General features: G+C 35.0%; 1 protein-coding gene across 1 annotated transcript in view; it reads left to right on the top strand.

The window, feature by feature from the left end:
* USP25 (ubiquitin specific peptidase 25) overlaps positions 1-9,135 on the top strand; it is a 144,110-nt gene extending 134,975 nt beyond the window's left edge. Inside the window, exons 20-23 of the mRNA XM_011953426.1 lie at positions 490-569; positions 3,572-3,695; positions 6,949-7,144; positions 7,457-9,135. Coding sequence (XP_011808816.1) covers positions 490-569; positions 3,572-3,695; positions 6,949-7,144; positions 7,457-7,629 — 573 coding nt within the window. The 3' untranslated portion in view covers positions 7,630-9,135. The remainder of the gene's footprint in view (positions 1-489; positions 570-3,571; positions 3,696-6,948; positions 7,145-7,456) is intronic.
* Positions 9,136-14,434: the final 5,299 nt, after the last annotated feature.

Raw genomic sequence — 14,434 nt, 5'->3', positions numbered from 1 at the left:
CTTAAAGTCAAATTTACCACACATTTGCAAAGTTAAAAGGTTAAATAAATCTATCATAACTTTTTTTAGTTTCTTAAAATTATGTATCAAGTATAAGTGTTCAAGCTTTGATTCATACTCAGTGTAATAATTTCATTTTCTTCCATGAGTTGATGTAGATACAATAATATTTCAATAATATGATTTTATACTGATGAATTTTTGAGATGACGTGATGGATTATCCTGCCTTTATATTTCTGTTATCTGCCAGTAAAATCTTTATTATTTAATTTCATATCAATGCCTGATAATTTTTAGATTTAATGTTACATTAATAAATAGTCTTGTGTGCCAGAAAGTAAAGTCTTATTTTAGTTCTGATGTATCTTCATTTTGAACTCTTTGTTTCTATTAATTCAAATAGTAGCAGAATAGTATATTATTTTTGAACAGTTTCATAGTAGTTTTCAAATCTTTGAACATTTTTAATATTTTCTTTCACTTACAGGAGTGGCATCAGGATTATAGGAAATTCAGGGAAACAACTATGTATCTCATAATTGGACTAGAAAATTTTCAAAGAGAAAGGTAAAGCAAAGTGGACAAATATGAAAATAGCATAATTTTTGCACTTAATTATATTCAGATATGACCTCAACCATGGAAAAGATTGTATTCATACACTGTATTTTTAGTAAATGTTTTGTTTTAGATCAGTTTTAAATTTACAGAAAAATTGCAAAGTTAGTATAGAGACTTCCCATTTACCCCACATAAAATATATTTTCCATTAAAAAATCCATAAGGTCAGCGTTAGTGTCTGTGTTTGTCAGGTCTCAAATACTACACTTGAGGCTGAGTCTCATCTTGATAGCAAGTCGGAGTGTTTTCTGTCTGTCTTTGTGAACTTTCAGGTACTGTAAAAAGTGTAGCTGTAGAAAATTTTTGAGTACCGTGACTTTAAACAAATTTTGGATTAATTTTCATTTAAATTAAAGATAGTTTAAAGGAATATCTACTTATTTAATTATATAATTATTTTAATTGTTATTAAGAAGAAAGGATACATTTTGCTTTACTTACATTCCAGATTGTTTAACTAGTTTGCATATATTTCTCCACTTATTTCTTAATGCATGTCGTTTAACAATAACTTGACTAGTGATTGTTTTTTGAGGAAATGCTTTATTTTCGATGCAGTGTATATTGCAGTCAAGTAAAAGGGATATTGAATTTTTCCTTTTCTTTTTTTTTTTTTTTAATGTAGTTTAAGAAGCTCCCACTTAGGTAATGATGCTTCTTTTTCAAAAAACAAAGTAAAGTTCAATGTTTAATTCTGGAGCTATACTGTCCAACATAGTGGCCACGTGACAAAACTTAAATAACTGACAATTTTAAAACCAAAGTTCAGTTCATCAGTTACACCAGCCACATTTCAGTAGTTCAGTAGCCTCACGTGGTTAGTGGCCTCTATTTTTAGCCAGCATAGAACATTTCCATAATCACAGAAATTTCTGTTGGATGGTACTATTCTAGAGGACAGTACTTTCATTTTTATATTAATAGTTATCAAAATTTTTAAAGTTATCACACAAAAGGAAAAAGTAATGTTTTACTTAACAATTTATCTTAAGTACTTAAGTACAGATTATTTAAAGTCCTAGTTATTGTGCTATTTATAAGATAATTTTGCTTTGGTCATTGATGTAGAACACTTATTTTGCTCGATACCACCATTTTATAAGTTATGTCCGTCAAGATTGTATTTCTTTAATAGGAATATTCAGATGTACTAGAATTTATAAGCTTTGTGCTGATTTGAGAGAAATAATATGATTGTATAATTCAATAGAGTAAGATAAAAAAAAGGCATTTCAGTGTTACTGATAAATCAGACTTCACAGAGATTTAGTAACTTTGTCAAGGTCATGCAGCTAACTAGGAAAAGAAAAATTAAGAGACCTCGTATTCTTGTATAATTTAATGAAATCATGTAAATACCAAATGTATTCATTTATCTCAATAAGAATTAAAATGATGAAACTGCCACTTTGTATCTATCTGCATAGCTTCTGTATTAGTTGTTCCTAGTTAACATATATTAAAGGAATTTGAGATATAACTTGGAAATATGTTTAAATATTATAATTTGCTTGTCAGTTTTCAAATACATGCTTATTCAGAAAGCTAATATTCTAGTATAGTAAATGCTTATCAAATTAGGAGGATTAACTAGAAAATCAGTGGTGATAGATATTACTTATGGAATATCTTTTTAAGAAATATTGGTGTATGCAACTGTAATCTCAGCTACTCAGGAGGCTGAGGCAGGAGAATCACTTGAACCTGGGCGGTGGAGACTGCAGTGAGCCAGGATCACACCAGTGGGGTCCAGCCTGGGTGACAGAACGAGACACCATCTCAAAAAAAAAAAAAAAGAATTTTTTTTTTTTTACTGTAAATATAGCAGTTATTGTTGCTAGCTGTGTGTAAAATCTTGCCAAAAGGTTCTGTCAAAATTGTTTCTCTCACCACCACCTCCCAAAGTGTTGGGATTACAGGCATGAGCCACTGTACCCCACCCCTTGTCTTCCTTATTTAAAATCTGATTTGAACTTTATAATATCTAGACTTATATTAATATAACACATATGCCTAATTCTATCACTTTTTTTTTTTTTTTTTTTTTGAGACGGAGTTTTGCTCTTGTTACCTAGGCTGTAGTGCAGTGGCGTGATCTCAGCTCACCTCAGCCTCCACCCCCCGGGATTCTCCTGCCTGAGCCTCCTGAGTGGCTGGGACTACAGGCATGCACCACTATGCCCGGCTAATTTTTTATTTTTAGTAGAAGTGGGGTTTCTCCATGTTGGTCAGACTGGTCTCAAACTCCTGACCTCAGGTGATCCACCTGCCTCTGCCTCCCAAAGTTCTGGGATTACAGGCGTGAGCTGCCACGCCCAGCCTCTATCAGCTTTTTTATGTTTGGAGGCTTTTTGTTTTTGCTTATTCCACTAGATTTCCCAGATTTAGGAGAAATCTTTCATTTTCTACTTCCCCTCTTTCCTTTAGATCTTCTTATTTCTGTTTTTTTACATTTTTCCCAATAACTAAAACTGTCTGCACATAGAAAAGAACCTAAGTTGTCATTGAACAAACCAAATGATGTTTGTGATCATAAAACGGAGTAACCTGAGTTTTTCCTTCATGCATGTGGGACACTGCATTCAACAAGTAGATTGTTGGTTTCACATTAGCCTCAATTTTGAGTTCAAATGGAAGACATCGGAAAATAAATACCAAGGAAGACAGAACTATCCAAATTTATCCGTTACTGCCTCTTTTCCCAGATTTTTTCTTAATTTGTAGCTCCTATTTTATTTTTTACTTTTAAGATATAACTGTCTCCGGGTTTCAGATGATACTGTTGCTAAAAAGGTGCTCCCAAGCATACACTGTATCAGATGATATTTTTTATTATAATGTAGATTATCAAAACTTAAGCATATACTTAAAATGTTTTATAATTGTAGCTGACTTTGTTTCTACAAAGGTGAAATACTAATGTTATATGTTTCTTTTTAATTTTCAAGTTATATAGATTCCTTGCTGTTCCTCATCTGTGCTTATCAGAATAACAAAGAACTCTTGTCTAAAGGCTTATACAGAGGACATGATGAAGAATTGATATCACATTATAGGAGAGAATGTTTACTAGTAAGTTGAATGCATATAGTGTGATCTTAGCATTTTGTCTGACATTGGGCAAGTTTTCCAGACTCATATATAAGTGATTGACTACATAAACTCTGATGGGATAAGAACATGATGATGTCTATAAACTGGTTCTAGTCCCTTCAGATGGCAAAGTGCACTCAGTTCTTTATTCTTTTCTCTTTATGAATCCCAAGTACTATAGGTGATAAATGAGAAATGATCTTAAAATAGCATCAGTTTGTTTACATTTCTGTATTTAGATTTCTTTATCACACTACCACTCCTTTTTTTGGTGGGAGAGGAAGGGATGCATAGATAAGTCTTAAAAAAAAGTTTTATGTAAGTCTATAAGAATATGCAGGCTGGGCACGGTGGCTCACGCCTGTAATCCCAGCACTTTGGGAGGCTGAGGCTGGTGGATCACTAGGTCAGGAGAACGAGACCATCCTAGCCAACTTGGTGAAAACCCATCTCTACTAAAATACACACAAAAATTAGCCGGGTGTGGTGGCGCACACCTGTAGTCCCAGCTACTCAGAAGGCTGAGGCAGGGGAATTGCTTGAACCCAGGAAGTGGAGGTTGCAGTGAGCCGAGATCGTGCCACTGCACTTCAGCCTGGTGACAGAGTGAGACTCCATCTCAAAAAAACAAAAAACATATGCATAGAATGTATCAGAATAATTTCTGTTTAACTTAAAAAAATTGAATTTTGAGGTATAAGAATAGTATAGCTGATTTTAAACATGAATGCTACCAAAACCTGATGGTTCCTCTGAAACATTCAAAAAATGATATGATGTTTCTCATCATTTTTTGATAGTAACCTAACCACATTTGGTTATTTGTTTTACATAGGAATTTAAATGAAACCTCATCAAGATTACTTTAGTGTTCCTTTCAGGTTTTTTCGTATTATATATTTACAAAGTATCAGGTTCTGAGGGATGCAAATATGAGTAAGATGTACTTCCTGTACTCAGAAAACTCAGTCTGGTAGGAGAAATACAGAAATAATTGTTATGTTCTGGAATAAGTGTCATTATGAGAAATATGCACAGTGATATGCCTGAAATATTTGGGAAGAACCTTAAGAGAGAAGGTAAACCCTCATCTGGATCTTGATGGATAAATAGGAGTTTTATTCGTGATAGAGAAGGGAGAATATTCCAGTACAAAAGAGAAAATAAAGATAAATTTGTTGTGGCTCTCCAGGTTATGAGGAATTGGGGTAAGGTGGAAGTGATGAAGCTGACAATACTTGTCGATATTGGTCAGATGATAAAGAAGCTTATATGACATTCAGATGAGTTTGCACCAGTGTAAGTTTGATTAGGTTTGGCATGATGAGGTTTGTTTTCAGAAAATAACTCTGGTAATAATAGCATACTAGAGGATGAACAGGAAAGAAGTAGATTGAAGTCAAGAACCTTAGAGGGGAAAGTCAAGGGATGGAGGAGTGAGGGCCTCGACTCGTGTAGTGTAGGTATGATGGTGAAGGAAATGAAATCAGGGCATGTCATAGCTGTTGCGTGAGTGGAAAGAAGGAAATAGAAGAGTCAAAGCTGCCAAACTTTCTAGTTTTTCATTTAATATTAGGGAATCTAATAGGAGGAACAAGGTTGGCTTTAAACATGTTATACTCCAAGACATTGTTTGATTCAGTGAACTTAACATTAAACTTGTCATTAAATTTTATATCTCATGTAATGCATACTTCCAAAAATTGTAGTAAATACTTGAAGATTTATCTCATTTTATTCTCTTAACCCCTATGGTAGGAAGATAATAATACCCTATTATTAATGTAAAGAAAGTGAAGCTAAGAGATTTAGCTAATCTGTTCACGATTGGTGTATTAGTCCGTTCTTACAGTGCTATAAAGATACTACACAAGACTGGGTAATTTATAAAGGAAAGAGGTTTAATTGACTCAGTTTCATATGGTTGGGGAGGCCTCAGGAAACTTAAAATGGTGGCGGAAGGTGAAGGGAAGCAAGGACGTTCATCACATGGTGGCAGGAGAGAGAAATGCAAGCAGGGGAAATGCCGGATGCTTATAAAACCATCCGATCTTGAGACTCACTCCCTGTCACAAGAACGGCATCCAGGAAACTGCCCCTATGATCTGATCACCTCCCACCAGGTCTCTTCCTCAATACCTGGGGATTGCAATTCAAGATAAGATTTGGGAGGAGACACAAAGCCTAACCATATCAATTGGGTAATTAATTCATAGCCAAGTTGGACTTACAGCACAAGGTTCTTTCCAAAATCAAAATAAATTGCATAAGAAGTACGGTGTAAATATGTAAATATTTTTATTTGAAATTCAGCTTTAAAAGTCACATTTATCATGCTGTAAACATAAGATTTTAAATAAGAACCCTTAAATATTATAGGTCTTATACCTGTATTTATCTCTTATGTTTCTTATTACATGGATTTCTCTGTTCTGCTAGGTCAGTGATCAGCACACTGTGGCTTGTGCTCCACCTACCACTTGTTTTTATAGATAAGTTTTATTGAAACATAGCCATGCACATTCGTTTATATATTATGTATTATTGCCTTTGTACTGCAATGGCAGAGTTGAATAGGTGCAACAGAAACTTTGTGGCCTTCAAAGCCTGAAATAGTCCTTGTCTGGACCTTCACAGAAAAAGTTTGCCAATCCTCTTACCAAATTGTAAGCTCCATGCGAGTTTTCTGTAGTAATCACTTGAATGCCCCTGTGTCTGGAAAAATTTCTGGCACATGGTGTTTACTCTGTAGGAAATATTTGAAGGGATAAGTGAATTGGTTACCTTTTTATATTTCTGTATCAAGGAATACAATAGTATATATTCAGTTGCCATTTATGGAGATGAGTTTTTCAAAAATTAATATGGATTCTGAATTTCTTTATTTTTAAAACTATTGTGAGTGCTTATAAAATTTTATAGTTGGGTGGAAGTTAATCTCTAGAGAAGAAAAAATGGCCCCTGTATTGATGATCAACATAAGCCAAACAATAGTGAAAAACACAATAATGTTCCATCCACCACTGTTTGCTTTTGTTTCTGTTGTTGTCATATGCATAGTGTTTCTAAAGAGAAGTTTTCAGTTCTAGATAGGTTGAGATTGTTTTCTCTAAGTACCGTTTGTTCTAATACTGTTTGTGAACATATTTATGTTGTCTTCTTTATTAATACTTACAGATATTTAATTTAAAAAGGAAACAAAAACCTATTCTTTTTTTTGCATTGCATTAAGAAATTAAATGAGCAAGCTGCAGAACTCTTCGAATCTGGAGAGGATCGAGAAGTAAACAATGGTCTGATTATCATGAATGAGTTTATTGTCCCATTTTTGCCATTATTACTGGTGGATGAAATGGAAGAGAAGGATATACTAGCTGTAGAAGATATGAGAAATCGATGGTGTTCCTACCTCGGTCAAGAAATGGAACGTAAGTTTAAACAATGGTAGTAGGCACCCGAGATGTCGGGATTAAACGCAGTTAGAATTAGATGTTATTTATTCTTGCCATTTTTTATATTAAATATAATACTACGTATTATATTTAGTAATTTCACATTCACATTACTCTTTTTCTATATTGATGAGCTAAGCTGTGTTTATTGCAGTTGCCATGTGTTTTTGTCTCCCCAAAATGGCAATTATCTTACCTATCATGGCAAGTTAGTATTAGTAAATCATGTTGACAATGATCGTGTCATAATTTCTATCTTTAGTTAGATTTAATTGTTTGTATTTGCAGCACACCTCCAAGAAAAGCTGACAGATTTTTTGCCAAAACTGCTTGATTGTTCTATGGAGATTAAAAGTTTCCATGAGCCACCGAAGTTACCTTCGTATTCTACGCATGAACTCTGTGAGCGATTTGCCCGAATCATGTTGTCCCTCAGTCGAACTCCTGCTGATGGAAGATAAACTGCACACTTTCCCTAAACACACTGTATAAACTCTTTTTAGTTCTTAACCCTTGCCTTCCTGTCACAGGGTTTGCTTGTTGCTGCTATAGTTTTTAACTTTTTTTATTTTAATGACTGCAAAAGACAAAATGACTATACAGACTTTAGTCAGACTGCAAACAATAAAGCTGAGAATCGCATGGAGCTCAGACTTTGTTTTAACCCGGAACTGATGTATAATCACAGATCTAATTGATTTTATTATGGCAAAACTATGCTTTTGCCACCTTCCTGTTACAGTATTACTTTGCTTTTATCTTTTCTTTCTCAACAGCTTTCCATTCAGTCTGGATCCTTCCATGACTACAGCCATTTAAGTGTTCAGCACTGTGTACGATACATAATATTTGGTAGCTTGTAAATGAAATAAAGAATAAAGTTTTATTTATGGCTACCTATGTGTTTGTAAGCAGGTATATTGTATGTTAGTGTATTAGTAATAATATATACATGAATTTTGTCTGGGGATTAGATTAATACAGTCTTTTGATTCTGCTCTAATGGTAGCAAATTGGAAAATGTTTAAGTATTTGACACTTAAATTTATCTATATTTTTAACAAACTTCTTAAACTTAGTATGGCACCTGAGCTTGTTTTGAATTCGGTCAGGGTTTTTACTCAAGCAAGTGGTTGCTTTTTCTAAGTCAAACTACACTGAAACTTTTAACCTTTTCATAGATTAATTTTACTTTTTAAATGTATTTAAAATATATAGCAAGGTGATTATTTCAAGACAATCCCAAAGTACTTGAATAAGGGCTATTGTAAAACTTAAAAGAAATATTTATATATACACATATATGCACATACACACATGTATATATATATATATTCATAATGGAGGACAATGTTTTGCAATATATAAATCATTCTATTTTTGTAAATTGTATATCACTTTAATTGAAAATGTTCTCTGCTAATTAATACTGTGAAACAAAATTGATATTGTTTAACTAGAAGTTATGAGTATCTTAACTGCCTTTATTCCTTTTCAAAAAGGAAAAAGCTATAGAACATTTTGTAGATGAAACTACTGTTAATGAATTAATATTGTGAATGAAAATCAAAATCCATACTTTAAAGGTAATCATGTTACTAACAACCTATTTTTGAATTCATAAAGATTTCTTTATAAATGATGTTTTGTGAGCATAGTAAAATAGACCATTATACTATGTGTATGTTTGATACAGCGTCACCAAAACTAGTGTTGTTTATAAGTGCCTCTCACAAAAGATCCTGGATGGAGGAGTAAGATGAAATATTATGCTATTATATGATGCTGTTTGTAAAGGTACCAATGTGCTAGTAAGCTATTAATGACAAAGCATTATTACTGTTTCTGTTGTGAAGTTAGATTTTGCATATTGTATCTATCAAAATATGTTTGGGTTTAGATTTTAAGTTGTCTACTGAGCAGAATTCTGCATTGGTTTTCCAGTCCTGTTAAAAGTTTAGAAACTTCGTATGTATCATCACAGCTTTTGTAAAGTATCCTTAATATTTTATGACATTCTACCACGGTGGTAAAGTTGTTTGTGTTTGTGTGTATAATTGACTGCTGAGACACAGAGTGCTCAAACACTACATGGGAATTATTCCTTCAAAGGCACATTCAGAGAATCATGTCACTCTTGTGCTGAAGGTAAGTATTATAATTGTATTTACTGTATACGTAAAAACCAGATTATTTATTCCTAGTAATGAATTTGGAATAACTTATTTAAAGAAGTGACCTTTTTCAAGACCTACAGAAACAACGTATTTTAATACTGGTTTTTAATCTAATTGTAAGATTTAGATCACTGAAATTTCTTTCTTTTTTTTTTTTTTAATTTCCAGCTTTTAAGTTCAGGGTTACATGTGCAGGATATGCAGGTTTCTTACATAGGTAAATGTGTCATGGTGGTTTGCTGCACAGATCATCCCATCACCCAGGTATTAACCCCAGCATCCACTAGCTATTCTAACTGATGATCCTCTTTCTCCTCCCAGCCCCTACCCTCTGCCAGATACCACTGTGTGTTGTTCCTTCGGTGTGTTGTTCCTTCAGTCCAATATGTTCTTATCACTTAGCTCCCACTTAGAACATGCAATATTTGTTTTTCTGTTCCTATGTTAGTTTGCTCAGGATAATCGCCTCCAGCTTCATCCGTGTCCCTGCAAAGGATGTGATCTCATTCCTTTTTGTGACTGCGTAGTATTCCGTGTATATGTATGTTTATCCAGTCCATCACTGACGGGCATTTAAGTTAGATTCCATGCGTATGCAATTGTGAATAGTGCTGCAGTGAACATCCACGTGCATGTTCTTATAAGAAAACAATTTACATTCCTTTTATGTAATACCCAGTTACGGGTTTGCTTTTGGCTTTTTTGGTTTATTTATGGCTACCAAAATAAATTTTGCTGGCTCAAATGGTATTTCTGTCTTTAGGTCTTTCACAATGGTTGAACTGATTTACACTTCCACCAACAGTGTAAAAGTGTTCCTTTTTCTCTGCAACCTCGCAGCCATCTGTTTTTATGACTTTTTAATAATAGCCTTTCTGACTGGTGTGAGGTGGTGTCTCATTGTGGTTTTTATTTGCATTTCTCTGATGATCAGTGATACTGAGCTTTTTTCATGTGCTTGTAGGCCTCATGTATGTTTTCTTTTGAGAAGTGTCTGTTCATGTCCTTTACCCACTTTTTAATGGTTTTTTTTTTCTTGTCAGTATGGTAAGTTCCTTATAGATGCTGGATATGAGACCTTTGTCATATGCACAGATTGTAAAAGTTTTCTCCCATTCTGTAGGTTGTCTTTTTACTCTGTTGATATTTTGTTTTGCTGTGCAGTTCTTTAGTTTAATCAGATCCCATGTGTCAGTTTTTGCTTTTGTTGCAATTGCTTTTGACATCTTCGTCATGCAATCTTTGTCCATTCCTATGTCCTGAATGGTATTGCCTAGGTTTTCTTCTAGAGTTTTTATAGTTTTGAGTTTTACATTTAAGTCTTTAATCCATCTTGAGTTGATTTTTGTATATGGTGTAAGGAAGGTGTCCAGTTTCAGTTTTCTGCATATGGCTAGTCAGTTCTCCTAGCACCTTTTATTAAATGGGGAATATTTTTCCCCTTTTTTTTTTTTTTTTTTTGGTCAGGTTTGTAGAAGATCAGATAGCTATAGGTAGGTGCGTGGTCTTATTTCTGAGTTCTCTATTCTGTTCCATTGGTCTCTGTGTGTCTGTTCTTGTAACAGCACTGTGCTGTTTTGGTTACTGTTGCCTTGTACTGTAGTTGAAGTTGGGTAGTGTGATGCCTCCAGCTTTGTTCCTTTTGCTTAGGATTGCCTTGGCTATTCAGGTTTGGTTTTTTTGTTTCGTTTTGTTCCATTTGAATATTAAAACAGTTTTTTTTCTAATTCTGTGAATAATGTTAATGGTAGTTTAATGGGAATAGCCCTGAATCTATAAATTGCTTTGGGCAGTATGGACATTTCTGCGATATTGATTCTTCCTATCCATGAGCATGAAATTTTTTTCTATTTGTTGGTGTCCTCTCTGATTTCCTTGAGGAGTGGTTTGTAATTCTTGAGCTCCTTCTCATCCCATATTAGCTATATTCCTAGGTGTTTTATTCTTTTTGTAGCAGTTGCGAATGGGAGTTCATTTGTGATTTGGTTCTGGGCTTTCCTGTTTTTGGTGTATAGGAATGCTAGCACTTTTTGCACATTGATTTTGTATCTTGAGACTTCGCTGAAGTTGCTTATCAGCCTAAGCTTTTGGGCTGAGATGATGGGATTTTCTAGATATAGGATCATGTCATCTGCAAACAAAGATAGTTTGATTTCTCACTTCCTATTTGAATACCTTTATTTCTTTTTCTCGCCTGATTGCTCTCGTCAGAACTTCCAATACTATGAAGAGCAGGAGTGATGAGAGAGGGCAACCTTGTCTTTCACAGGTTTTCAAGGGGATTGCTTTCAGTTTTTGCCCATTCAATGTGATATTGGCTGAGGGCTTGTCATAGGTGGCTCTTATTATTTTGCAGTATGTTCATTTAATACCTACTTTATTGAGAATTTTTAACATGAAGTGATGTTGAATTTTATCGAAGGCCTTTCCACATCTATTGAGGTAATCATGTGGTTTTTGTCTTTAGTTCTGTTTATGTGATGAATCTCATTTATTTTGCTTTTTGTATGTTGAACCAACTTTGCATCCCAGGAATGAAGCCTACTTGATTGTGGTGGATAAGCTTTTTGATGTGCTGCTGTATTCAGTTTGCCAGTCTTTTGTTTAGGATTTTTGCATCGATGTTCATCAGGGATATTGGCCTGAAGTTTTTGTTGTTGTTGTATGTCTGCTAGGATTTGGTATCAGGCCAATGCTGCCCTCATAGAATGAGTTAGGGAGGAGTCCCTCCTTTTCAAATTTTTGAAATCGTTTCAGGAGCAATGATAGCAACGAACTCTTCTTTGTACCTCTGGTGGAATGATCTGTGAATCCACCTGGTCTTGAGCTTTCCTTGGTTGGTAGGCTGTTATTACTGCCTTAGTTTCAGAGCCCGTTATTGATCTGTTCAGGGATACAATTTCTTCCTGGTTCAGCCTTGGGAGGGTGTATGTATCCAGGAATGTATGCGTTTCTTTAGATTTTCTAGTTTATGTGAATAGAGGTGTTCATAATGTTATCTGATGTAGTTTGTCTTTCTGTTGGATCAGTGGTAACATCCCACTTATTTCTGATTGTGTTTGTTTGAATCTTCTCTCTTTTCTTCATTAGTCTAGTGGTCTCATGTTTTACTAATTTTTTCAAAAAATTAGCTTCTGGCCAGGCGCAGTGGCTCATGCCTGTAATCCCAGCACTTTGGGAGGCCGAGGCGGGTAGATCATGAGGTCAGGAGATTGAGACCATCCTGGCTAACACGGTGAAACCCTGTCTCTACTTAAAATACAAAAAAAAAAAAAAGAAAGAAAAAACCGGGCATGGTGGCGGGCGCCTGTAGTCTCAGCTACTCGGGAGGCTGAGGCAGGAGAATGGCGTGTACCTGGGAGGTGGAGCTTGCAGTTAGCCGAGATCACACCACTGCACTCTAGCCTGGGTAACAGAGCGAGACTCCGTCTCAAAAAAAAAAAAAAAAAGCTCCTGAATTGTTTGATATTTTTTGAAGGGTTTTTTTGTGTGTATGTCTCTATCTTCAGTTCAGCTCTGATATTGGTTATTTCTTGTCTTCTGCTAACTTTGGGGTTTGTTTGCCCTTGGTTTTTTAGTTATTTTAGTTGGAATGTTAGGTTGTTGAGCTCTTTCCAGCTTTTTGATATGGTCATTTTTAGTGCTATAAATTTTCCTCTTAACACTGCTTTAGCTGTGTCCCAGAGATGCTGGTATGTTGTATTTGAAATTTCTTTATATAATTTACCATGTTAAATATAACTTACAGCTAATAACTTTGGAATTGGAACCTCATAGAACTGCTGTCCATAGCAGATTTCATTTTGATTTAAATGACTCTCATTTTGGTTACTATGGTACTCCTTCCTACCCCAAAAAAGTCACATTTTGAAATAATTCAGGGTAGAATTCGTGTAGATAGAACTTCAGACATCTCAGGAGACCAGTATGCATGAATGAACTTGTAGGGACCCCTCTAATATGTTTCACATTCATTACGATACAACAGTGACCATACAGTAAAGTAGTAGTACTCAATGTCTGTTCTCCAGATCAGTAGGCAGCTTCAGCAGCTTGGGAACATGTTAGAATTGAAAATTTTTGAGTCCCACCTCAGAGCTTCCAGTTCAGAAACTCTTCATGTAGCCTGTGTTATAACAAGTCCTTCAGATGATTTTGATGTTTACTAAAGTTTCGGAGCCACTGCACTAAATGAAACTATTGGTAGCATTTGTGCACCGTAAATTGATGCTGTTTAATTTTTATTCACTTATGATCTGTTGTTTGTTGGAAGCTTTTTTGTGTTTCCCTCACTTGGAATTTCAAGGAAGTATCCAATTATTTTTATTTATTCATTTATTTTGCTTAGTTTTACATTTAATTGAGAATAAGGCAGGTATCATTCTCCAAAAGTTCAGTATCTTTATTTTATGATTTAAACTTGTTGAGTTATGCCTCTGGGTCCTGTCATTCTCCCAGCGAATAAAAATGTGGATGCTTGGGGAAGTGGAGGTGGACGGTGAATGGAATACTCTTGTTTGATTTTTTTAACATTTACATTGTAAATAACATTAAATACCATTTGTTGTGCCCATGATAACTTCATCCAAAATATATATACTAGTCTCCTAAGATATGCCATAACAAAATAACACAGGCTTGGTGGCTTAAACAACAGAAATTTTTCTTCTAGTTTTGGAAGCTGGAAGTCTAAGATCAAGCTGTTGATGGATTTGATTTCCCCTAAGGCCTCTCTCCTTGGCCTGCAGACCACCACCTTCTCTCTGTGTCCTCACCTAGCCTTTTCTCAGTGTGCTGCATCCCTGGCCTCTCTTCCAGTTCTTATAAGGACCCCAGTCACATTGGATTTGAGCCCCATCCTTGTGAACTCACTTAACCTTAATTACCTCTTCAAGGGCCCTGTCTCCAAACACAGTCATGTTAGGGGGTTAGGGCTTCAATGTATGAATCTCGGGGACAATTTAGTCTAAAATGGTATGTGACCGCCCAGTTTATGTACCTCCTCTCCAGAAACAAGAGTATGGTTGTTAACGTCTTCTCTTCAGCCTGAAGATACAATGCAAGTATCTGTGGTCCATTCTTACATATG

The sequence above is a fragment of the Colobus angolensis genome, unplaced genomic scaffold (genome assembly GCF_000951035.1).
Source record: "Colobus angolensis palliatus isolate OR3802 unplaced genomic scaffold, Cang.pa_1.0 Scaffold360, whole genome shotgun sequence".
Classification (NCBI taxonomy): Eukaryota; Metazoa; Chordata; class Mammalia; order Primates; family Cercopithecidae; genus Colobus; species Colobus angolensis.
This window is presented reverse-complemented; position numbering and strand designations above follow the sequence as displayed.